General features: G+C 41.1%; 1 protein-coding gene across 6 annotated transcripts in view; it reads right to left on the reverse strand.

The window, feature by feature from the left end:
• Window positions 1-27245, reverse strand: part of CLYBL (citramalyl-CoA lyase) — a 249089-nt gene that overhangs the window by 88653 nt on the left and 133191 nt on the right. For all 6 annotated transcript variants that reach the window (XR_002126355.1, XM_019663674.1, XM_019663673.1 and 3 more), the window contains exon 3: window positions 18202-18385. Coding sequence is in view for 5 of the 6 variants with exons in the window: in XM_019663674.1 (XP_019519219.1) it covers window positions 18202-18385 (184 nt within the window). In the remaining variant the exon portion in view is untranslated. The remainder of the gene's footprint in view (window positions 1-18201; window positions 18386-27245) is intronic.

The raw sequence follows: 27245 nt of genomic DNA on the forward strand, positions 1-27245 counted from the left end.
CCCACATGTGAGGGCCAGTGACACTGCCCTCCACAGCTAAGATGCTGAACAACAGCTCAACCTGGAGCTGGGCTGCCGTGAGTCCCCGGCAACTGTGTAGGCTGCAGCCCCTGCTGCAGCGGGTTGTCATGGGCTACTGTGTGTAGCCAGCAGCCAGCGTGAGTGGCCAGCAGCCGCTGGGAGAGGCAGCCCGCAACTGATGTGCCTCGCCCAGGAAGAGCGCAATGATGGTGCCAACTTGGGCCAGTGAGGCAACGTCCTCCACAACTAGACTGAAGAACAAAAGGACAGCAACTTCTCTGTTCTCCTTCCCCCAACTCCCCAGCGCTGTTCCCATCCCCTAATTCCCCAATTAAAAAAAAATCTTAAAAAAAAAAGAACCCTATGATTCTTGCCATGTGGACACCTATATATTTTTTCATTTATTTTGGTGGTTGAAACTGCACTTTGATAACGATGTGTAACTTGCACATTGTGAGTATTTAATACCAAAGTAATAAGAATAGGCAGGGAAAAGAGAAAACATTCAGACTGTGTTTAAGGACTTTAAGAAACGTTCCTCACAGACTAAGCTGAGATGGTTAGAGGCCAGGAGACTGGGGCACTCCAACAGGGCCAAATGCAGCTCCAGGCCCAGGCTAAGGTCAATGGTGATCATTCTTTAACCAAGCACAGCCTCCCCTCTGCCCTCACTTCCTCCTTCAGAGCTGCTTCTTCCCTCATAGGCCTGCACTGATGAAACCTTATTCTCAGGAAAGCATCTGATAAATTTACTCTATCAGTTAGTGTTCTCTTTAAAGCAAGGGGCAGAAATCCACCTCTAAAAGGCTTAGCCAAAAGGGACTTTAATGGCACAGGTGAGTGTTTTCAGGTCAGGGACTTGGGCTGGAATTGGGACCAGACAACGCCCTTGGGGTGGATTCCACTCTATCCCTCAGTCCCAACTTCTCTGGGGAGGTTTCATTTTTGACTCCATGTGGTAGCCCCTGGTCACACCAGACTCCCTAGGCACCTATGGTTGCAGCAGGATACTGTGAGAAAACAAAACAAAACCTCACCGCTTTCTCCCACAACAGTACTGAGATTCCCTCTGATTGGACCAGCTAATGTCATGTGCCCTGGCCTGAGCCAGTCACTGTGGCCAGCTGAATGCAACTCACTGATTGGTTAGCCCTGAACACCAGACTCCACTGGAGCAGAAGCCACACCCAGACCACGTGGACTAGGGATGGAAATCAGCAGCTGACCTCCGAAGGAAAAACGAATGCTCTGTGGCAAACTACAAATGTCTTCTATACCTAGTCACCCCTGTTCCCAGGAGTATTTCCACTCTTGCAGGAGACAAAGCCTTAAAACAATAGAGTCTCAACTGGCTCTCTAATCATGTAGATTCCAGTGCCCCGCTGAGGAAGGCTGGGGAAGGCCTTGTGGGCAGCACTGCTTCTTCAACCCCTCCAGGCATTGGGTGGCCACCTGACCTGGTGTGTGCACAGGGACACCTGGACTCTTCTCTGATATAAGCAAGCACATGACGTGATCACCTCACATGTAAAACTCTACCACAAAACCAAGGTGCTGATTAATTGCTATCCACTTAATTATCCCTACTAGTACATGTGATGGCTACGCACAGGATTATCTACCATACCTAACCTGATTGATACCCATATGATTATCTGCCGTGAAAACACGCCCTTCCCTGCTTCTAATGCAATTACCTTCCTCTGTATAGATGGAGTTGAGGCCCATATGATGACTTGCTCCAGATACACACGTGATTGATGCCCATGCAATTATCTAACACAATGATACGCCAGTGATTGATACCCATGTGATTATCTGCTAAGATGATACCCATGCAAATGAAAATTGGCACGTCCTGCAAGCTCTAATAATAACCCTCACCAGCAAGCCAAAACCAATGGCTAAGACTTAAGGAAGTCTCTTCTTCAAAGATAAAAAGGCCACCCATACATGTTAAGTGTATATGTATATTTGTATGTGCGTGTATGAGTGTACATGTGACAGACATTGAGAGATCCATCTTTCTGTAGTGTTTGAAGTAAAATTTGGAATAGGACTATAAAAATGAAATAAGATGAATGTCACAACTCTTTCCAGTTCTAAAATTCTCAGATTCTAGGGTCTAACAATAACTGGAAAAGTATTACTGATTTCATAGAAAGTGGCAGACGTTCGTTCCACCATCAATTTGTGTTTTAGTTCATAGACTTTGGTTCCTAGTGACTTTTTTTTTTTTGCCCTTTGGTGACCATATAAAAAAAACAGAAGTAGGGAATTACTGATGCAAATAACTATGTACAACTGAAGGTGGGGCGCCCACATGTAAACCAGCAAGGCCACATTTCCAGCTCCAGAGCATGTGCCAGGATACCAGACAAGGCCACGCTCAGCTTCATTTCCCGGCCTCCATGCTCTTCTTAAAAAGAAACAGTCTAAGTAATAACACGTTTGGTCATTTATCTTACTCCCTTTCCCCAATTTGCTCTTCTGACTTTTGAGAAAAGCATGTAATATCCCCATAGAATTTGATGATTTTCTTTGTTATTGTCAAAAAATGCTAATCCATGAAGAGAACCTTCCTGGGTAATGTTAATTCAGCTGTCTGTTTTATAATAGGATTATGTTTTCCAGGATTTAAAAATCCCACTTGTTAGCTATCAAATAGACTTCTACAACAGCTATAAAATCTAATTTAATCCCTATTGGCATTAACAAAATAGCTGTGCTACAATTTACATCTAGCTACACTTAACACCTTACAACCTCCAATAAATGCATAACATTTCTTTTGAAGTTATAAAGGGAAACTGTTCAGAGGGATAACTGGAGTCTCGTGGGTCCAATCATGCAATATCTCTAAGGCAGAACAAATGTTGTTTACATACGGTAAACATTATGGGGAAAGTTTATTTAAACAGATTAATTCGTGTTTACATGTATTAATGCTCCCTTTTCCATCATGCAAATTCAAGTTAAAATGATCTTCATTTCTTTCATTTGAAAATAATTATAGGGGGAGTCAACAATTTGGTCTGTTACCATTTAGTTTAAGAACCTAATGAGGTTAGAATAAATTTCAGAATGGAACACACACTACACCAAACTCAAGATAGAAGGCTAATAACATATTTCACTTTACAAAGGGGGAGGGCATTTTCTGGAGGGTGGGTGAAGATAAGGGAAGAAGGGGCTCAGAAATGATCCCGTGGGCCAAAGGGAGTGGTAAGCAGGTTCCCTTTTGTCTTTGGCTCTTCATTCCTGTATCACCTCTTCAAAAATCGAGTTGAGTCGCCATTAAAGGGCTTTCAAGGATGTAAAATTCAAGCATGGTGAAACAGCCATATTTCTTCTCCTGACCCTCCTACCCCTCCCACTTCAGACAGGTGACTGTTGGGAAGCTTATGGTAGGCAAGGTGGGAAAAGACATACACTGGTAAATGCTGTTTCAAGATGAAGGAGAGGAAAACAAGGAGGCTGACATGTAACATATCAAAGAATATCCAAGCACTAGGAAGTTGAACATGAATCTCAGGGCAGTCCAACCCCTTTAAAGATGCAAATTGCAGTCAAACATAGAAAACAGTAGGGTTCTGTTTATCCTTTCACAAAGGGTGCAAACTGCTAATCAGTCTCCGTTGCTGGGCTGGCCACTTTGTTTATCAATAAACAGGAAGACAGTTAGACTATAATTTTCCTGCCTAGTACTGATAGCCAAAAGGAAATGCTGGCAGCTTGTTAGTACTGAGTTCCAGTTGCATTAAAACCCAATTATTATTGTAATAATGTATGGGTGTTTGTAAGTTGCACAGGCGTCCTACACATGTCCACAGAATCATGTGAAACATATTGGCAGAGAACAAGCTTGGTGATACATGGACTAAGGGGACCTGTCAAAATAGGCCAGTCCTCCAAGAGCTCAGCTGTGGAGTGTTGTTTAAAAACACACACACACACTGAAAAAGAGTTAAAAAACACACACACGCTGGAAAAGAGTTAATATGGCAGATATGGAAATCTTCTACATATTAATACAACATAACAAAAACATGGTTTGACTAAAATAAAAAACAAATAGGCAATAATCTCAGTGCCAAAATGGAAAATTTGACGGGAATGTGCTATAATTGCCATTTATAAACTCTATTACCACAGAATGCTTGGACACCTTCTAAAAGAGATGTTCCGAGTTATTTTCATGTCAATGGAGCTAACTTCCTGAGATACTATAAGTCTCAAATCTAAAATACAGGGCAAGATTTAACACCTAACACATTAACAAAAATTCAATCATACATGTGTTTAGGCATTCAAATTCTCTAAATCACGACCTTAGTTCTTTGTTTCATTTTGTCTGTATAGATGCATCTATAAAAGATTAAGATGCATTCCAAACTTCATATGATTCTTAGGATTGTCATGACAAATATGAAATATAAAGGAAATTTAATTTCTATGACAAATATAATATAAAGGAAATATAATTTCTATAACATGGTGCTTCTTTTTTTTAAGATTTTAACAGATTGATGGTGCTTCTATTAATGCTCAAATAATATATGCTTTATAACAGTTATTACATTGATCACATGTAACTCACTTATTCATTAAATGTTTACTGAGTACCTACTATGTACTGGGCACTATGGTAAGCTGTGGTGGATACAATGGCACCCTCTTCACAAAGCTGGCAGTCTGCCAGGGAAACAGACATGGAACAAGTCATTACATTAAGGTGTGATGACTGTTATGATGAAGTAAGCGGGTCACTCACTTTTATGTGCATCCAACCAGTCTTCATTGTTGTGTCTGGCTCTCCAAGATGCCAACCCACAGCAACCTGCCCTGGCAATTTGAGATAGGGAACTGTGGCTCACTTCTGCTAGGATGACACTTGCACACGTGAAAACTCAACAGGTTCTGTATGGATCTGATAATAACTCTCATTAGCAAGTGTAGTGACCAAAAGTGCAGCTCTAGGGTGTGGATTGCCTGTCTTCCCTGCTTGTTAGCTATGTGACCTTGGGCAAGTTTATTAACCTTTCTGTATTCTACTTTCTTTACCTGTCAATGGGAATAATAATAGCACCTCTTTCATTGAGTTGTTGTTTCATAGAGCATGAAATGAGCATGCAAAGAACTTAGAAGTATAATAGTGCCCCCTTATCTGTGTGGGACAGGTTCCAAGTCCCTCAGAAGATGCCTGAAACTGAGGATAGTACTGAACCCTATATATACTATGTTTTTCCAATACATACATACCTATGATAAAGTTTAATTTATAAATTAGGCACAGTAAGAGATTAACAACTAATAATAAAATAGAACAATTATAATATACTGTAATAAAAGTTACGTGAATGTGGTCTCTCTCTGATAACCAATCTGGTAATCTAGACGGCTACTAGGTGACTAATGGGCAGGTAGCATATACAGCATGGATACACTGGGTAAATGGAATGATTCACTATAGTGCTGGGACACAGGAAGTACTCACTAAATGTTCTCTAGTACTGTACTATTCTTAGACCACCTTCAGCACCACGGTCAGCTCCAAGGCCCATCCTCTTGGAAAGGGCAGACGTTGGAAAGAATGATTGTGGGAACTGCCTTTGGCCCAGGAATGGGCCAATATTCAAGGAGGCTGTCATCTTTCGGACAACCCAGGAGGGAGGTATGATAATGCCTATCCCCTATCTGACCCTGAAAGTTGAAGGCTTGTATGTGTAGTATGTCTCCAGAAAAATTATGGAAAAGCCCAGTAACAGCTCCCAGCCCAGAGAGCCATGACTGCCCTAACCAATGGGAGTTCTTGATCTGGCTCTCCCTAACCCTCTCATGTCTTGACTCCAAACTTGAGCTCTTAATACACACTTCAGGCTCCCTTTGCTCTGACAGCCTATTTGAAACTATTTTTTCCCTTTATTGGTTCAGTCTACTTTGCCTTCCCCTGTGCATCTATCCATCACAGCTCCAGGAAAGAGGTCTTGACACTCCCTGTGCCCTGCAAATCTACACCAGTTGGGCCAGACCATCAGCCTTCCCCTGCTACTAGGGAAGGGCAATTAGACAATATGGATGTTAGGCTTAGAGAAATAGCCTAATGGGGACCAACCCTAGCTTTGTTCTTCTATGTTCAGAGGCTCCAAGAATTCACCCTCTATTGGGAAAACTTGAGAAGTCTTTGGAAACCCACTTTTATCTCAGGCCAACCCCTTGGTTCATCTTTCTCTCTAGGCTTTTGCTCTTTGGACAGATGTCTAGGGAGGTCTTTTTGGTCTAGTTAGCTGGAGCTAATCAATACTTTGCCCAAGAACACACTGCTTCTTAGACTAGACTTGTCTCGGAATTCAGGGCCTAACTGCTAACTTTTGGAAGTTAATTTCTGACCAATGAATGGCTAGCACAACTGCATCACATGGGGAAAATTACAAAAATATATAGAAACAGATAGCATATCTTTAGTAGAAAGACAGGCTATGCCTTGGGTTAATTCTTGACTTAACACTTGCCCCTGACAAACCACAATTTCTTTTTCTTTTCCTAGTAAAACATCATCCTCCCCAACCTACACAGCAGGTGCAGAATAAGAATTAAACCACCACCACCACCACCACCATCACCAACTTGAGAAGCTCTGATATATTTAAAAATACATGGCAAAAGTATGATATTATTTCTTAATTATCTCTCTAAATTGAAATGTTAAATTATGCCTTAAAATATTCCTACCTATTTATTATTGAGAACATGGTGGTATTTAATACTTTGTTATGAATTGTGGCCACCAAAATAAGAAAACTTGAAAAAAATACTATTCTTTGATGTTAAGCATGTTGCTCTGCAAGATTTCCCGCTGTCTCCCCTTCATTATGGTGATGGTTATGTACACTTGATTCTTCAGCCACAGAGATTTAGCCCACTGAAACCTCATGGGCTCATTTTGTGAAAATCACCTGTGGTCTCCTGATAAAAAAAGAAGAGGTTTTAATTGGTAGCTAAACTTGGAATAAGTAAGTTTAATGATTTTCACTAAAATCTCCAAGTTATTTCTTACTTCATTTCAGAGGAAATGGCTACAGTTTCCAGTTTTATCAAGTTTCAGTTCATTTAAGCTGAGTTCTTTTTCTTTCGATCTTAATTTTGAGCTGGAGCTCAAAGATCTGTTTTATTGCCTCGGCCTGGGTTTTCTGTAGTCAGGTATATCATATTAGAGATCATACTCAGTTTTACTTAATTGGGTTCTTAGGAATTGCAGAAAAAGAAATAACTGGCAATTGGAAGCCTGCATCTCTTTGTAAAGAAATTTTTTTGAGCTCATTAAATGGAAATTGCTGACTATTATGACCCTAATAGAAATATTTGAATTCTTCAAGATGCCTGTTTTGAAGAATAAAACAATGAAAGGGGGAGGCGTTTTCTCATTTTCTGGGTTTTTAAAACAATTACTTCGCAAAAGGGGAAAGGTAATTTAAAGGTGTGAAAAGATTGATAAAAGACTGAAAACATTTTACTACCTTTATGAAAACCTGGATAGGTTTTTATATCAGAACCTTTAAGGATCAAAAAGACCTTGCAGAGTTTCTAAGCACAGTTCAGCTTTCCATACTATTCCCAAAAGACTCACAGATACCCCAGTTCCGATTGAAGAAATCCCCCAACCCCTCAAGTCTTTTAATAAAGGCGAGGCCCCTGGGAGAGGGGCCCTCCCATCCTAATTTCACACCCCTATTGAAGAGGAGTCAGCTCCCCACGCCCCTGTACACATTTGATCATCCACTGCTCATCAGTTAGCTTTCTCCCTGTGGGGAGAGTACACCTCGCTAGTCTACTCATTTATTTCAACCAAAGTGACAGCACTGAGGTGTTTAAACTTTAGCCAAATGGATTTGTGTGTGCATATGGTAAGTACAAATGGGGGTTTGGTGTCTATGTACATGCGAGCGTGTGCACAAAAGGAAGCCAAACAAGAGAGCACAAATTAGAGAGACTACATGGGCTCAGGGTAGAAAAGGATCTTCCATCTGTATGGCAATTAAAGGCATTACAGAGGAACTCAAGAGTTAACTGGTTTAAAATAATGAGTGTCAGGAAATCATATTCAGATTATTTGGAGATTAATAATTAGCCAATAACTTTGATCGATACTTGGCGTTTCCTAAGGAGCAGGTCACATTCACAAATGCAGTGACTGCAGGTTCTGCAGAGTCTGACAGGTAAATGTAGGAATCTTTGTATGAATTATTAGTTTGTGAAGAGGTACTTCGAAAGTACTTAAACTGTGTGTGTGTGGGGGGGGCACAGTCCCACCCCCCTCTCCTCCACAACCACTAACCTTCCTTAAGGCCCGGTATGTGTCCTGATATCCAAGATGGACGGAGGGGGCAGAAGCCTCAAAGAACACTGCCCGGTGGGGGTGACCCTGTGGGGCCTCTGAAGAACTGACTGTTGCTCAGAAGGCAAAAGGCTTCCTCATGCTTTTCACAGTGAAGGGCAGCTTCAACAAGACAGCCCTCCGGGCAGCCCTAGGTGCTCTGCCAGGCAGAGCAGGTAGAGACGGGGGCCACTGCTCCAGCCCCTACCTGTCAGGGGCTTCCCTCGCACTGGTGAGGGAACTCTCTTCAGAGCTCCATCCTAACCCCTGTGGCAGTCCTTCTCCCTCTGCGTCCCATCATGGAGAAAGTCATGGTAAATGGGTCTTGCTCAGGCCCCAGGCCCCAGCCCAGCTCTCTCTCACTCGGAACCGCTCTCATGGGGCCCAGGCCCTCAAAGGCAGACTTGGCCCTTCCTTCCTGTACCATGTTTTTACTCCCTTCCTGCCGAGAATAGCTCAAGTACCTGGCACAGAAATGCACAGTAAAAACCTATTGCTTAACTGCTTAAGAAAGACAATTTTCTCTCTGGTTTCCTGAGGGGAAAAAAATAAGTAAGAGCTTTCTAAGACAGCTGTTTCTAGCCCCATAGTGTTAGGAAGCTTGAGAGGAAAAGTGGTATTTTGCTATCTCTAGATTCTTTTCTTTGTTGGCAACAGTTCCGAGAGAATGTTACAAAAATAGCAAAATTGGCAAACTCTATGACATTTGTAGCAAAAACCTACCTGTGCCACTATATTACCCTATGACAGTCAGGATCTAAGGTATGAATCGATACCAGTAAACCTTGGTATTCTAAGCATAATCAGAGACTTGAATTGATACATCACACCCTTGGCCAGGATTATAGTTCAGGCAATAGTTACTTAAGTATTTATCAAACTCTTATATAGCACTTATTATGTGCCAGGCCCTGTTCTAAGCACTTAAAAAATATCAGCCCATTTAATATAATTCTGTGGAGTAAATACTATTATTACCATTATTACCCTTATTTTACAGAAGAGGAAACTAAGGCCCAGAGAGGGAGTAATTTTCCCACTGTCACTCTGTTAGGACGAGATGTAAACAGAATCTAGGCACAGATGGTTTGGCTCTAAAGTCTGTGTTCTTGACCATCAAATATGTTCCTCTATGTGAAAGAGTCATCTTAAGGAACATGCTAACTACCCATTCTCCTGAATTTTCTAAGCTTTAGTCCTTTAAAAATGACACAACTGCTTTTTTTTTTTTTAAAGCAATATTTATATAGCACTTGAGAGTTTACCAAGTGCTTTTCCATTTGCGTCTCACAGCTGGCCCTGTGGTGGGCAGTGCAGGTTTCGTTATCACCAATCTCATGGGACAGATAAAGAAACAGAGGCTCATTAGATTACAGGACTCAAGTTCCCTGGTCAGATAGTGTTAAAATGGGAAATTTAAATGAGTCTTTTGTTGCCAAGTGCTTTACACTTTTCACTGAATCGGGTTGCTGGTATCAAATCGAGTTGCCCAGGAATGACATCCCAGGTTTTATTAGTTTAGGTTCCCACAGAAAAGCTTTTCTGGAATCATGGTTCAGAGTTCCTCCTTTGACTTCCTAAAGGATCAGTGTAAGACCCCTCATGACCATACATTTCTAATCTATCCCCATTCTTTACAAATCAAATTAGAAAATAATGAGATTATGTTTATAGAAATTGCTTCTGTACTTCAGAGGGAAACCTTCTCTCAGGAACTATTAGAGGATATGCTCACCCAAACAAGGAAACATGCCCAGATGTACAAAGCCATAGGATACAGAAAACAGGATACCAACACAGGAGAGGGGTGAAGGGAATTCAGTCCAGACATGAGGGGAATCACAAGATTCAAGGGGAGATTTCCCCAAGGAGATGAAGCTGATAAAATACTGGACAGTTCTGAACATATTGAGATTTAGACAATTAGTGAAGAGGTGGGTGTTAAATTAGTGACAACTGAATAGAAAACAAAGCCAGAAAAAAATAAAAAAGAAAAGGAAGAAAAAAGAAGATATGGTAACTATGAATTTCAGGGAAAACAATAGGTTGGCAGAAAAGGAAAGATAATCAGTTTATTACTACATAGTTCAACTCTAAATGGTTTTTACACTGACTACAAATCTCATCAAAGTTACATGTAATTATTCTGGGACAACTGAGAGATGGCTCACACATAGTGGGGATAGGGCGATAGTGGGAAAAGAAATAAATCCCATAGCAAACAGTCGATATCATGTCTAAAATTGGGGGAAAAAATTCAAGATGTATATTATTTAGACATATGGGCATAAATCCCACTAGAACAAGCTAAAAGAGATAAAAGGGATTGTCTCTGGAGAGGGGAAATGAAATAACGGTTAGGGGGCTGCTTTATTTCATACCTATTTGACTGTTATGTGTAAGAATGAGCTTTAGACTAATTTTATTTATGTTTATAAAAATATTCTCTTAAAGAATGGGTACTTCACTTTTGACAATATGGCAGACCACATTCTCTCAGGGGCCATCTTACTATAAAATGGATACATTTCAGCAAAAGTGCTTATTAATGCATTGCTAAGGGAATTTTTCAAAGGCCAATGTAAAACAATAACAAAAAAAATGAGTTGAGTTCTGATTTATGAGAGGTCAGAAAAATAAGAAAGCTAGGAACCAAATGCTTATATCAGACCTGATATCAGGGTACTAAGCCTGAATGACTGCAAAGTTGGGGAGAATAAATTGAGACTCTAGGTTAGTTATATCCCTGACTCCAAACAGAAGCAAACACAAATTTTCTTTGGAGGAACACCTTCCCGCTCCAGGTCCTTGGAATTTCCAAGAATTAATTCCAATCAATATGGGTTCGTTCATGCCATGAGTATGAGTCAATGAACAACAAAAGCAATTTAGATGCAAAAATCTTGGAATTATCAGACTCAGAATATTCCAAGCAGATAGGAAAAAGAATGAAATAGAACTTCCATATATGAAAAAACATAATCACTAAAATAAAAACTCAGAGGATGGGTTAAACAGATTAGACACAACTGAAAAGAGAATTAGAAAAGTGTTAGAGAATTAGGTATGAATTAGAAATCTAATTAGAGAATTAGATATAAAGAACTAATCCAGAATGCAGCACAGAGAGATAAGGCGACAGAAAATGTAACTGTCAATCTAGATTTATCTACTCAGCCAATGAAGACATTTTTCAAATAAACAAAAACTGCGAGTTCACCATCAATAAACTTTTGCTACAGGGAAATTCTGAAGGATGCACATCAGGGGAAAGAAAAATGACCTCAGAAAGAAGGTCTGAGATGCAAAAAAGAATAATGAGCAGAAAAAGTGGTAAAATACGTAGGTTAATCTAAATACATACTCTACACGGAGAGTGCCCAAAAAAATATATACACATTTTAAGAAAGGAAACAACTGTATTAAAATTACGCTGATGGTAACCACTTTGAGCCCTCTTGTAATTGCAGAAGTCAAACATAACTTGTATTCATCTTTTGTTATCAGTATATATTGAGTATTACAATTTTAATACAGTTGTTTGTTTTCTTATAATGTGTATACATTTGTTTGGCACCGTGTATGTGTGTGTGTGTGTGTGTGTGTGTGTGTGTGTGTGTGTATGTAAAATTCATCAGTTTAAAAGAGGTGACTAGCATATTGGACAAAAATAACATAAATTGCAAGGGAGATGATTGGATTTAAGGTTTTCTAAAATTCTTGTGTTGTCCAGGAAGCAGCTACAGGTTAAATTTAGCTTTTGCTAAGTATAATTGGTAAAATTTGAAGAGTAACCAATGAAAGTTAGAAATACAATCATAACTTCTAAACTAAGAGAGGAAAAAATAAATTAAGAAAATAAACCAAAAAAGAAAAATAATGTTTAAAAAGCAAGAAAGATGACAAAAAGAAACATAGAACAGGTAAGGAAAATAGGACAAAAAAAATAACAGTATATTTAAATCTAATTTATCAGTAATTACATTAAAAGTAAGTAAGTAATGTTCCAGTTAGAAGACAGAGATTATCTACATGGATATAAAAAATTCAAAAACAATAGCAAACATATTTAAAATACAAAGATATAGAAAAGTTGGAAGCAAAAGGCTAAAAACAATATACTGGGCAAACACTTACCAAAAGAAAGCTGGTATATTCATATCAGACAACATAGACAAACTTTAAAGCAAAAGGCATTACATGAGATAAAGAGGGTCAGTGCATGATAATAAATTATTCACTATACCAAAAGGATATAATAATTCTAAATTTGTATACATCTATGCATAGGCTCAATCCATGAGCAGCAAAAATTGATATAATTACAGGGACAAATGGGAAATTTTCCATTGGAGGGTAAATTTCAACTAGCCTCAGTAATTGGCATATAAAGCAGATGAAAATCATTAAAGATTTGGATATTTGCACAACATAATTGACAAGCTTGGTCTAATAGAAAATATATAGAATTGTGCATCTAGTAATCAGAATATACATTCTTCTTCAGCACACATGGAACATTTACAAAAAGCAGGACTCAACAAATTTCCAAAAATTAGAATCATTCAGATCACATTCTTTAACCATCATGCACTAAACTAGAGGTCAGTAACAAAAGAATAAATTTAAAATCTGCCATATACTTGGACATATAAAAATTCAAAGTCCCTGCTGCTCTTGAACTGTGTGTGGTCCATGACCATTCTTGGCCCACAAACTCTGACCATGACCCTGCCACTAGGAGGTAAGTATGAAATGGGGAGTGTGAATTTAGAAACTTCTATAGCATTTGACATTGCTGTGACACCCAAATAGCATTTCATTTTCTAGCAATTCTTTTTTGTTTTTGTTTTTTTATATTTTACAAAAGTATCAGTCCACAATAGATTGGAAATGTTTTAAAGCTGAAATAAAGTAACAACAACAAATAAAAATAACCAAACTAGTTCTTCACCATAGACTTTGTTTGGGAAGCACTCTTATGTCTCTCATGGCTCAAGCAAGAGATCAAAATGGAAATTAAAAAATACTTAGAACCAAATGATAATAAAAAGTATGCATTCTAATAGACCTGTCCTTTTATTATTTTTTATTTTTTTAATTGGAGAATTAGGGGATGGGAACAGCGCTGGGTAGTTGGGGGAAGTGGAACAGAAAAGTTGCTGTCCTTTTGTTCTTTAATCTAGTTGTGGAGGACGTTGCTTTACTGGTCCAAGTTGGCACCATCATTGCGCTCTTCCCGGGTGAGGCAGATCAGTCACTGCCTTCTGGACGGGGGCGCTCACGCTGGCTGCCAGCCACTCACGGTAGCTTATGGTAGCCCACTGCCACAGGGGCTGCAGCCTACACAGAAGCCGGCGACTCACGGCAGCCCAGCCCCAGGTTGAGCTGTTGTTCAGCATCTTAGCTGTAGAGGGCAGTGTCACTGGCCCTCATATGTGGGATCTGAACCGGGGCCCTCTGGCATCCCAAGCCAACTCCTAACCAACGCGCCACTCAGCCAGCCCTAGACCTGTCCTTTTAGATTATAATTATTTACTTTGTTTCCTGTCTCAACACCAGACTTTGACTCCTCCAGGTTAGGGACTATGCAACCATCTTTGTTCCCTTCCTGCTTGCGATGGTACCTGGTTGAGTAGGTACTCAATACTTATTTAAATATGGAGTCTTTAAATTTACATATTTAAACTTAAATATTAAATGAATCCAAATATTTATTTACATATTCACCTAACTAAAATAGTAGCTCTAGAATCCTGACTCTTACTTACTCCATTCCTACGTTCTTGGCCTCACCAAGTGTCATGGAGATTCACCAGAAATATGGTTACTTGGCTTATTTTCACTGTGTCCCAGCAAGCAGGGGCTTAGAGAGTCCTTCATCTATCTCCTCAGGTATTTAACAACAAAAAGGGGAAGATAAGAGTGGAGTGGAGATGGTCTTTTCATCATCCATGCTTGGGAAGGTGAGCTGGTATTGCATTCCTTGACAAGAAGGAGCTACTTAAACACAAATTGAATTAGCAGGACAGGATTAGATCCTGCTGGAAGGTATTATATACTTATAAACTGCTTTGTGGAAACTCCTATTGTTTTCATTGCAAGCCTATACTCCACAGTCAATCAAAAGAAATACTGGGTTAATCTACTAATAAAAATAAAATAAAATGAGATACAAAATGAAGTGACTAAGTGTTTTTTTTAAGTGACTAAGTTTTAATAATGCCAAGAAAGTTGAATTAGGCAATAATAATTCAGTTTAGTAAACTATATATAACTAGATCATCTGAAATGAGAGTTTTAATATGGATTTCTTTTTCATGAGAAATAAACTCATTAAAAATGGTCTCTATTCTATCTCCTCCATCAAGAATAATATTCAAACATGATAAGGAGTTGACTTTAAGGGGGAAAAAAAAGAATATGAGATATGTGAGAAGTTTCAGATTTATCTGGACATTTCAAATGAGTTGAAGTTCGTATGTTGAAATAGATTACAATCCCAGGACACTGAAATAATTTGCAGGTATGAACATGGAACTCCTGTCAGTAACCTTTGAGAAACCATACAGTGCACAAAGGCAACAAAAGATAAATAGAAGCCCCAGAACTAACTTTGCAAGAAAGGGGAAAAAGAGGAAAAAGATTACTCATGGAATATGCTGACAGATGAATTTGAGGCTGATTTCTGGTCGTAATTCTGACATACAAATCTTGGTTCTGCCATTTAATGGCAACGTGATCTTGGATATATTTCAAAGGTTAAATGAAATAAGATATATAAAGTATTTAATATAGCACCTCTTATATAGAAAACTCTCAGTAAATGATAGCTATTGCCATTTTTGTGTCTCCAGCACTTCCAAAAGGAGGTGGTAACAACTGGGTACTGACATGGGTTCTTCAAGATAAAGTTTCATCTACCTAATCTCATCTTTCTGGAGAGGTGGAGGTGTTAAGGGAGAAGGTATTTCTAGACAGGTAGGTAGGGAATGTATCTTCATTTTGAAATGGCATTAGCTAAAAATCTCTTATAGCATCCTTGTGAAAAGATTGGATTTTAGAAGAGTTTAGGTGATTGATTAACCATATTCACAGTATTGATTCATAGACTTGACCTCTCCATGCCTCAATTTCCTTATCTGTAGAAGCATAACAGTACCTCATCTGGTTGTCATGCAGATTAAGGCCCTTAGAACAGTGCCCAGCATTTTGTCAGCACTATATAAATGCTTGTTAAGTGGAACAGGAGTTTCTAGTGGCATGCTTGTGCAGCACTTGGCTCCAACCTCTTCAATATTTCCATCAGAAACTTTCATATAGTATGTTGGTCAAATGCTTAGATCACATAAATGTTAGATGATGAAATAAAAATCCAAAAAGACCTTGACAGGCTAGGGCTATGAAATGAAATATATGAGATAAAATTAAATCCTAGATAAAGATTTTAAGAAAAAATTTTGGGGGCCGGTCGAGTGGTGCGATGGTTAAGAACTGGCTTGGGACGCCAGAGGGCCCTGGTTCGGATCCCACATATGAGGGCCAGTGACACTGCCCTCCACAGCTAAGATGCTGAAAAACAGCTCAGCCTGGAGCTGGGCTGCTGTGAGTCACCAGCAACAGCGTAGGCTGCAGCCCCTGTGGCAGTGGGTTGCCATGGGCTACCGTGTGTAGCCAGCAGCCAGCGTGAGCCGCCAGCAGCCGCAGTGAGCGGCCGTCCAGAAGCCAGCAACCGATCTGTCTCGCCCGGGAAGAGCGCAATGATGGTGCCAACTTGGGCCAGTGAAGCAACGTCCTCCACAACTAGACTGAAGAACAAAACGACAGCAACTTGTCTGTTCCCCTTCCCCCAATTCCCCAGCGCTGTTCCCATCCCCCCAATTCCCCCAATAAAATCTAAAAAAAAAAAAAGAAAGAAAGAAAAAATTTTTGTTTACAAGGACTAGCTTTTCTTGCCAGAACTTTCTATGGATAAGAAAAGGGAATTTAGTTGAGACTGAAAGATCAGCATGCATAAAAGTGATCTAGCAATTAATGCAAAGTTTAAATGCATTAAGAGAACTGGAGTATCTCAATGAAGACATAGACGCCAAGATGGCGGGCACAGCTTGCTCATCATAAACTCCTCTCTCCCCTTCCCTTCCTTAGGTTCCTCCTAACGAGTGGCTCTGGGTACAAGGATGAACTTCAGGACACAGGTGAACAGGAAGGAAATGTGAGGCAGAACAGACTACATTTCCAATTCACCTTGGTGGCCGGAAACGCCCTCAGGTGGCTATGGGAAGATAGCCTCAAGATTTATGAAGAAATGTAATTAAAAGTTTATCAGTGCACCTAATGGCTCACTGTGCTACATGCTAAAATAAATTCCCCTCTAATCATGATCACTACAGGATTTATCTAATCTATTTCCTATAGCAAATGAAGCTGCTCCCAGGCATTTTATCCGTTTTTCCTGGTAATAATCCCTATGCCTGACAAAAGATTTTGTCATCCCACAGTATAGATAAGAAATTGAGGCAAAGAAGTAAAGTGAATTGCCCTGGGTCATGTAGAACTGGAATTACAATTTTGTATCTAATTTTAGAGTGCACTACATGAGTTTTAGAAGGGAGCATACTGGAATCACATTATGTACTTCAAGAAAAGGCCAATTTACCTTAATCTCTGGAAGAGAGATTAATTGTATTTTCCTTAGTGCATGCCAAAGACATTGAGTAGACCCTTTAGATTCCACATGCTTATTCTAATCCTTTTCCAAATACTTAGAAAACCTTGGTTTGACGATTAAGAAGACGGCGGAAATTAATTTATTTTTTTTAATTAAGGCAAATATTTGTTTGCTAGAATCTCCAAGAAAAGCCATTGGTCAAGAAAGCTGTATAGTACAGTCATGCTATTTCAGATCACATAGGACAAGAAGCTATCCAAATATTACAGGCATAGATCCAGGTAGTCGGCTCCCGCTGTCCCCCGGCCCTACAATCCATTCCCAGCCCAACCTCCGTGTCTAGGGACTGGATAGATAAAGGTCCAAGGAAAGCTTGTTTTTAACTTAAAAAGTCCTGTGAAATCATTCGTTAATGTTATAATTATTTACATATTTCACCTAATTCTTGAAAAAAAAATCCACGTTCATTATAAAAACCTGGAAAATGAAGTTAAGCAAACCAAAATGAAACAAAAGCACCCACGATGCCACCACCTAGTAAGAATTTTTGTTCCTGTTTACAACTGGTTGCTTTCTACGGCTCGTTTCTCTCATCAGGCCATGAAGAAATCAGCCAAAAGTTGCCACCCTAAGGTTCTGTGTATAGTTTCCCTTTAATAAGTAGTGGAACTGGTGATTTATCCATAGAAGACTCGCCTCTACTTTCTTGGTGCTTGCCCAAGAAAAGATAAGGCCACTATTCAATATACCTGGCAGTAAAAAAGAAGAAATGAATTCTTCATTGCATCTTACTGTCTGAAAAATTTATACCACAATTCTAGGATTAAGTCACTTACCCAAACTAGCAAATATCATGGCCAAAATGGATCGTTTCTATATCTCTTTTCTATATACACACAATCATATACTGAAGGTAATGATTTTAAATATATTTTGGTTGGATTCTTCTTTTCTCCAAGAGAAAAAAGACACACACATCAGGAACCCATACAAGGGCTGGGGTAAGCACATGTTAGTAATCAGCAAAAAGAGAGAACAGAAAAGTCTTTCCAAGTACTGAGCATTGCTGCTAGGAAAGCACCAAATTTCGATCCATTTCTTTTTCCCATCGTAAGAAAAACAATCGTGCCATTACCTTTTTGTTCATAGCCACACCATCCTCACAGTCGAGCACTGCACAATCTACATGCAGGGACGGAATCTTCTTTATTTTCTTTTCATCATTTCCAGGTACATAGAGCACTGCCCTCCGGGGAATGTACTTGTGAGTGGATGAGGAACAATATCCAAGCCTGGACACAGCTGCCAGAGATGTGTTCCTGAAAGAGACATAATTGGGGTTAGTCCAGAATAGAATGTACTTAAAATTTTTGTAAAAAACCGCTGATTTTAATGCAAACATAAAATAGAAAACATGGATAATCTTTTTTAACTGAGGCAGAACACAATCACATAAAACTAGGAAAACAGTAATAGAAATCACCAAGGAACAAAATGTCATTTCAGCTGAGATTTTAAAAGATATGTAACACTGTTTATTGACACACTTGTCTAAGAAAAGAAGGATGGTGTCCCTGTTTCTTCTTGGAAAAACATTTCCAGTATTAGTATACTGTCCAGATATCATCCGTGGAGAAAAAGAAATTTATGACTAAAAGGTCCTACATAACAATATTTACAATTAAAATAAAATTTACAATCACATGGAAGTAAAATAAAAAGTAGAAAATAAACCATCTGCTTCAGCATGAGTCTGTGGCCCTCTCCCTGACAGTCTTATTCAGTAGACAAATAAGTGATTCAAGTTCAGTGTTACCAACAGACAAGGATGGTTGGCCACTTCTTGAGTAGAAGGGACAGTGAACGGGACCATGACTAGCTCTGTAATTATGGGCATCTTAATCACTGGAAACTTCAGATTCTTCGTTTATAAAAACAATACGCATTTTGCAGGTTGTTGAGAGGATTAAGTTAAAGGAAATAATGAACATGAAGCACTTAGCGACAGCCTGCAGACATTGGCTCCTGGATGTGGTGGTGGGCGTAGCAGCAGCAGCAGCTGCTGCTGTCCCTAGTGGAGAAACTCTAGCTGTCAGTCGCCCTCCCTGCTCCTAAACTCTGTGCTCCCCTTCCATTTCCTATTGTCCTCAGTCCAGCCTCCTGAGAAAACAAGAGGAGTCAGCCAGGATCTCCTTTGGCTCACCCTAGGCCCCACCCCTCACCTGGTCCATAGCTTGATCCTGGGAAAACCATGTTTTAGCCTATACTATTTGGTAAAGAAATGTGAAATCAGCTTTCATAATCAGGTCCAGTTACGTATGTTACAGCGCCCAGTGTAAAATTCAAAATGGAGAGGCCCTTGTTTGAATTTATTACAAATTTCAGGATGGTGATAGAAGAACATCTAAGCACTAGATTCTTCCAAGCCCAGTTGCACATCCATGAAGCCAGCCTTGCCGACAAAAGATGGAGCTAAATGCTAGACTCCAGGAAAGGAAAGGTTAAGGCACCAGCAAACTGGTAATGCACTGTTTTACTCTCCTCTGGGTAAACAACGGCATCCTTTTCAAAAACATGTCAGCTGTAGTCTTCATGAAAGCTCTTTTCGGTAGTTATCCCAAGCTAATGTCATGACATATTTTGAATGGTTGTAACATTTTGCCATGACCAATGTGCCTTGTGACAATGTATCTCAAGAAACATCACTTTCTTTGGGGCCTACCAATTGTGTGTGGGCCCTTCATTCCTTCTTGCAGCCAATCTTCATAAACTCTAAAATTTGAGTCTGAGTCTTGTTTTTTCCACAAAAAAAACATTGTGCTATGTGAGGTATGGTGAGTTACAGATGGATTTTAAACGTATACATGTCTTACAAGGCATTTTATTTGATTTAAAGTATATTATGGCCTGCTAATTGAAGACTGCCTGAAATATCTGTCATCACTTTGCATTCACTAAAAATATATGATTTACCTAGAAAAAGGGAGGAAATATAATGATGTAACAGCATTAATCACATTTCACTTATCATTCACACTATAAACCAGAATTTGCAACATACACATTGCCTTAAAAATGGCAAAAATGCAATTAAAAGAGATGAAATTTGTATTTACCAGGAAATGCTTAGGGCAGAACCACTTCTCATGAGGATTTGCTGTAACCACGTGCGTAATAACCAAAGAGAGGATAAGCGTAACTGTAGCAGAAAGAGGGTCTTTCCCACGGCTCTCGCCTCCCCCTTTCTTTCCACATTTCTCTGACAACTTGAATGTCTGGCCATCTCTGTTCCAGTAATAACTGACCTTCATTTCATGAAAACTGAGATTTCTTCCATGTGAAATAGCTTCTGAGCACCATTTTGGATCCAGCCACTGTAGCCTCCAAGCCACACTGAATGTCAAAGCCTGGGCCACCCAGACATGGCTGTCGGGTCATTTGACAAGTTATATCACTAGAACAAATCATTCCTAGGACATTTATATGATGTATAACTTTTGAAACAGATGATCATTTCTTTTCTTTTTTTTTAGCTGAGCCATCCTTCCACCTTTTGGCAGCTGAGCAGCAGCTCGGCTCAAGCTGGGACTCGAACCGCTGTTGCTCAGAGCTCGCACTCTTGAGCAAGCTCTTAACCAACTGAGCCACTCGGCTGGCTAAAACAGATGACCATTAAAAAAAAAATCTTCTGCCACTGTTAAAGATTGTTTCTGGTTTCCCAGATAAAGTCTTCTACAATCATGAAAATATTTTTTTTGCTCAAATCTTCACATGCTCAAAAACAATGAACAACTCCCCATTACCTACCAGATTAAGTCCAGTCTCAGGTGGTATTCCTTTCCTCAATGTGTATCCCACTATTCCCATGAAGTAACTATCCACCCTAGGAAAATTAGATTATGATCATCTCTACAACGTGCTATATTCATTGTTTCCCCTGTACGTACCTTTGTTTCTGATGGAAAAGTTTTTCCTCTCAGTTTATTTAAACCTTATGGATCCTTCAAGCTCACTTCAAGGTCCACCTGATCCCTGAGCTTTTCTTGACCTTTCATCTTTAAACTCACTTATCTTTAAACTCTTACAGCATGTATCACTCGTAACCAAAACAGAACCAGCAAAGGATTGGCTTTGCTATCCAGGCTAAAGTTAATCAAGGTGGCACAGCCTTTCTGGAGAGCCAATCGATGATACCAACAAAGAGACTTAAAAAAGAGAGATTTAAAAAAAAAGGTTCCTACCCTTTGACCCAGTAATTTCAAGTAAATTGACCTAATTCCTTTTGGGAATTGCTATAGACTGAATGTTTGTGTCCCCAAAATTCATATGTTGAAACCTAATCCCCAATGTGATGGCATTTGGAGGTGGAGCCTTTGAGAGGTGATTAAGTCATGAGGATGGGGCCCTTGTCAGTGTGGTTAGTGCCCTTATCAGAGAGACCCCAGAAAGCTCCCTTACCCCTTCCACCACCTGAGGACACAGCACAAAGGTCTCAAATGGCAACATATTATAGTGGAAAGTGTTAGGATGGACTATATGAAATGGCTGATATCTGGCGATTTTTGACCTGCAAAAAATGTAACTTTATGTGATTCAACCCAATATTGTGATTGGCAGTCAGAAGCTGGGATGAGAAGCAAGCCACCTAAGTGTCACCTAAGCAGCACTCTAAGTGTCAATTTCCTCTTCAGTGAGAAGCAACATAACAGCTGCCTCAGACAGAGGAGAGCTCGCCACAGCAGTCAAGCAGCACGCACACAGAGCTGCTATGATTCTCTGACACCTGTCACTCATGTGTGATGTGCGTCAGCATAGCCCTGCATCAGGAATCTTGTGTCCAGGACTCTCAAGTAGATCATAAGCTCTCTGAGGAAGGGGCGGCCTTACATCTCCCCAGCACTGCTCAGCACAGGACCTCACACAAGACAGGTATATAATCCTATCACCTGTTACCTAACCAAAGCCAGCCCTCCAGAAGTGGGTGTGCAGGACTGGTCTGCACCATCCTTATTCTTCTTATGCAACAGTCAAGGTTTAGTCGTCATTATAGGTAGGAGGTCATTTTTATTCCCTCTCACATCTGCCATCATGGAACCTTTAATCCAACCCATGGCCTGTTGCTGCTTCTCCTATACTTATCCCTCCTTCACATCCCAGTTATTTGTCTTCACTGCCTCCACTTTGTTATTACACTTGTTCATTCATTCATTCATTCATTCATTCACTGAGCACTTAGTAAGCATCCACTGAGTGACCTGCACCAGCCCTCCACTACTACACTGGGCAAATCAGAAAAAGGTGCCCCCTCATGCCTTCCAGCAGGTCGCAAGGCAAAAAGGTGCATCCTGCTCCTGACGTAGCATGCTTTGGTGCGTGGAGATGAGCTGAAACTCAGCCCCCACTCACGTCCCTCAGAAGGCACCTAATAAGGGCACACCCTGCAACACTGTATGTGGTGGCCCTGACCCACACTATGCTGAGCGCTGTGGGGAGTCGGCACAAAAAACACAGGACATGCCCAGACAGGTCAGGGAGGAACGCCCAAAGGATGGCCTCCAAGCCAGGTCAGGAAGGCTAAAGGCCCATACATGATGAAGCTTGAATGTGAAAGACATCAAAAATGGCAAAACTGTTTGGAATAATAAAGAGAAGACAGGTGTGGAGAGGATCAGGCTGCAGGTTCTGTTCTTCGCTTTGAGGTCCGGAAGGGGACTGTCACTGGGCAGGTGGCAGGAGCCTGTCATGGCTTCCCCAAGCCCCCCTCCTCCCTGGACTGTCCCTCCTCCCTGGTGTGTCCTCTTTCCCCCATCTCCGGCTGTTCCAAAATCTGTTCCCTTCTTGAGTTGTGTTGAGCACTGGCTACTGTGTATGAATACAATTGCACTAGGTGACAAGATCTAGACTTATTTTATTTTATCTTACATATTTGGAGGTAGGGCCTCTTGATAGTCAACATGTAAATGTATTCAAACAATATGCAAAACAAGAACTTAAGATGAGTTGAAAAAAATCTGGTAGCCTTATGCCGTGTTCTCGCTACAGAGGGGATCTTTTTTTAGACAAGGCATCCCTCAGCAGGTCTTGTTTCGGTCATCTCCCTTTTCTCCTCATCTATAACCAGAGTCATGGCTAGCCCCCAAAGCTGCAGGGGTTCTCCACTTGGGAGGCAGTATAACCATCACCAGGGGAGCTTTTAAAAACTGTCAAATTCTGGACCCCACCCATTGCAATCAAATTAAATTCACAGGTAACAGGGCCCAAGCTCAGTTTTGTTTGTTTGTTGTTTTTAAGTTCTCTAGGTCCTTACCACCTAAGCACGGTGTTGCTGCAGACCAGCATCACTGGTCTCTTATTTGTTCTCATGAGAGCACCTCCCATCTCTTACCGGGAGCATTTCCTATCACATGGGGGCTTGTTAGAAATGCAGAATCTCAGCCTCCACCCCAGTCCCACTACACCAGAAGCTGCATATTAACAAGTCCCTAGGGGATGCTTATCACATGAAATTCTGAGAAACTGCTCTAGGCTGATTCAAACTTGCAGGCATGCTGCAATCACTTGGGGAGCTTTCAAAGATGCTGACACTAAGGCCCCAGCCATAGAAAGTTTGATGTCATTGGTCTGGGGTGAGGCATAGGCTCTGGGACTTCTAAAAGCTCCCTAGATGATTCCTATGTGTAGCCACTGCACTAATGTAGGAAATTGTGTTCCAACAAAAATTTCTCTTAAGTGAGTTATGTGCTACCAATTTATACACATAGATGCTGTGACAGTAATAAGATCAAAACTAAAAATTCAGCAAACTTGAAAATAATCCATGTTTAACGGAAAGTCTTTCTGATAAGAAAAAATTAACACTCCAACTGCTAACAATATTATAAATAGCAGTAATAATCAACTAAGCTAATGTCCATTTGAGGATCTGCAATTTGGTATGTGGCTTCCAAACCCAAGTTAGTGGTTTCTTTACTTAGCTGAGAGCTAGCACAGAGGTCTCTACTTTGGCTGCATATTACAATCACCAGGGGAACTTAGAAAAAGAAAAAAATCCCAGGCCACACCCCAAACCAATTAAACCTGAGCCTTGCGGTGATCCCAGGCATCAATGTTTCTTTAAAGTTCCAGGGAGACTCCAAAGTGCAGCCAAGGATGAGAACCTCTGCACCAGGGTTTGCAAGTACAACCAAAGTGTTTTATTGATCCTAGAAAGGACTGGGGTTGTGGGTCATTAACAGTTGCCAGTAATCCTACCAGATTTTGGCAGGGGAGTTGGGTGCCAATTATGCAACTTTCCACTAATCAAGTAATTGGGGAATGGTAATTTTGAGAGGAGTGGCAGTTTTCCTCACTTGGAAATCATCATACTTTACATTTCCCACCCACTAAATCACTGCAAAGGTGTGGGAGTGGGGGTGGGGAGTGAACACCAAATAATCCTTGCTAAGCTTGGAGCTTCAAACTACATTCTTATATCAAGCCCATGGTGCGATAATAAACTTGCCATTTTTAACAGAGAAGGAAGTCTAACTTCCAAGTTTGCTGGCCTGAACCTAGATCTCCTAGGAGGCAAAGTGAGAAAGGACGGGGGGCTTGAAGTAAAGGAAGTTTCTGCCCTAGGCAGGCAGGGCTAAAGCCGTTTGGATGCTGAGAGAAGCTGCAAGGGGGACAGCGCGAGTGATCAGACTGAGGAGGAGTCTGCCTGGCCCGCTCGCCCATCCCAGGAAGCTCCTGAAAGCAAAGGTGTCTAGAGAGGGGATGAGACACCCAAGAGAAGCGAGGGTAGAAGCTGAAAGCAGAAAAGGATTTTGCCAGCTCCCCATTTCACACCCTGGAAGGTGACTTCATGGAGCCTCTGCACTATCATGAGGCAGTGGAGAAGACAGAGCAGTAGGACAGTTCCGGCAGAGGAGGGGCTGCAGCAGGGTGCTCCCAATCCCCCAGGATATGTAAGGAATCCAGAAGTTTCTGCCTGGCCTCTCTCTGCAGTGTGCCTGCAAGGGAGACGGCACAGTGCAGGAGTGAGGCTCCCGTGTCAGAGGAGGCAGGCCAGACGGCCAGGGCTGGGCCCAGAGGATGGACGCACCGGGAAGAGAGGGGCCACGGCCAAAGCCTGGGGACACACTCGTGCATCACCGATACCCAGGGGACGAACCACGAGTCCACCAACCATTAGTACTGCACCAGAGACCAGCGGCGAAGGGCCATGAGAGATGAGCCCGAAGAGAAGGCTGCCATGGTGTCATTATATAGGCTGCCCCTGGACCCCTTGTTACCCGGAAGGAAGAGGGGAGGGCAAAAGTCCTGAAAATGAGTACTAACTGCGTTTATGAGAAAGACACTTGAAACCAGAAGAAACAGTCATTTGAATAGTCAACGTTGTAGGTTTGGTTTTTTTTTTCTTACCAATGAGTAGGAATGGAAATTTCAGATCAAAATGAGATTAACTACAGAAAATGAAGCTACATGTTTGGCACATCTGAATAAGGCTGTCTACGTTTCAACCCAGCATATGAAGGCTATCTACATAGAAAGACCTCCATTTCCAATACAGTAGTCTAATGTGGGCTCCCTGTCCCCCTGACAGCCCACTTCTGCCATTGCTTCTTCTACCTTCTCTGTCTTTCACATCCCAGACTCTACGGTAGGAGCTTTCTATTTGTCTTCAGTGCAGTGCCGTGAGGGATGGAGCTACAAGGCAAGAAAAACATACCCTCACTGCAGCTTAGTAGTTTCTGATGACCCATAAACCCTGAGGTAACAAAATAGTGGCGTCATTTGAGTTTTCCTGTGGCCAAGTCTAGTATCTCCCATCAGGGTATACTGCTGAATCTTATTGACTCTGTATTTTCCCAAAAAAGTCACATTTCCCCTTAGTTGGAGCCAATTTAACTCAAATTTACAGTTTTCACAAAACTATACAATCACCTCAATAGATGCAGAAAAGGCACTTGACAAACTCTTTTATGATAAAGACACTCAATGAACTATATCTGAAGGGAAACTCCAAAATCTTGAGAAAGAAGGACTACATTGAAGGCAGTACAGACAGGATCCCAAGTTAACAAATATCAGTCAACCCTGCCTCCATTTTGCCTGTCAATGCTCCAGCAATCCAAACGCATGCTGTCTTGCTTTGGAAGTTATAATGAAGTCATATTCCAAGAACCCAGGATATCACTTTTACAGGTGCTCAGCTAACTCACTGTTGGCCTATTTAACAAAGGTATTTTTATCTAGGTGAAATGTGTGTATGTAGCAACTGGAGGGTTTAAAATAGCAATTAGTTTGTAATAGTATATAACATTTTTGTCAGAAAATGTGACAGACTTTTCAAAATCCATGGGTGACTTGGGAAGAAGGGAGGACTTGACATCAGTACACACAGGCCAGGAAATGGGCCTGGTGGCTGGATGCTGCCTTCAACCCCACGTCTGATCTGATTCCAGTCATCGCTAGACAACCAGTGATCACCAGGGGGACAGATCCTTGAGAAAAGCACAAAGGTAGAGGGAAGTCCCTGCAAATTCTCAGGAAGTGACCTTTCAAGGAAAAGAGGGGTGAGGGAGTGGGTGAAGGTGGCCATAGAAGGTGGAGTGCTAAATCCCCGGGGGAACTTTTATGATGGCCTCACGTGAGCAATACTGAAACAATCTACGAGTCATGCCAATGTATGCTATCATTTTATCCCCCTACCATGTCCAATATATTTTTTTTAAAGATTTTTATTGGGGAATTGAGGGGATGGGAACAGACAAGTTGCTGTTGTTTTGTTCTTCAGTCTAGTTGTGGAGGACGTTGCTTCACTGGCCCAAGTTGGCACCATCATTGCGCTCTTCCCGGGTGAGGCAGATCAGTCACGGCTTCTGGACGGCCGCTCACGGCGGCTGCTGACGGCTTACGCTGGCTGCTGGCTAGTACAGTAGCCCATGGCAACCCACTGCCACAGGGGCTGCAGACTACGCCGTCGCCGGCGACCCACGGCAGCCCAGCTCCAGGTCGAGCTGTTGTTCAGCATCTTAGCTGTAGAGGGCAGTGTCACTGGCCCTCATATGTAGGATCCAAACTGGGGCCCTCTGGCGTCCCAAGCCAGTTCTTAACCATCGCGCCACTCGGCTGGCCCTCCAATATTTTTTTTTATTCTGGTAAATATACATAACATAAAATTTGCCATTGTAACCA

This window comes from Hipposideros armiger, unplaced genomic scaffold (assembly GCF_001890085.2).
Source record: "Hipposideros armiger isolate ML-2016 unplaced genomic scaffold, ASM189008v1 scaffold_397, whole genome shotgun sequence".
Lineage (NCBI taxonomy): Eukaryota > Metazoa > Chordata > Mammalia > Chiroptera > Hipposideridae > Hipposideros > Hipposideros armiger.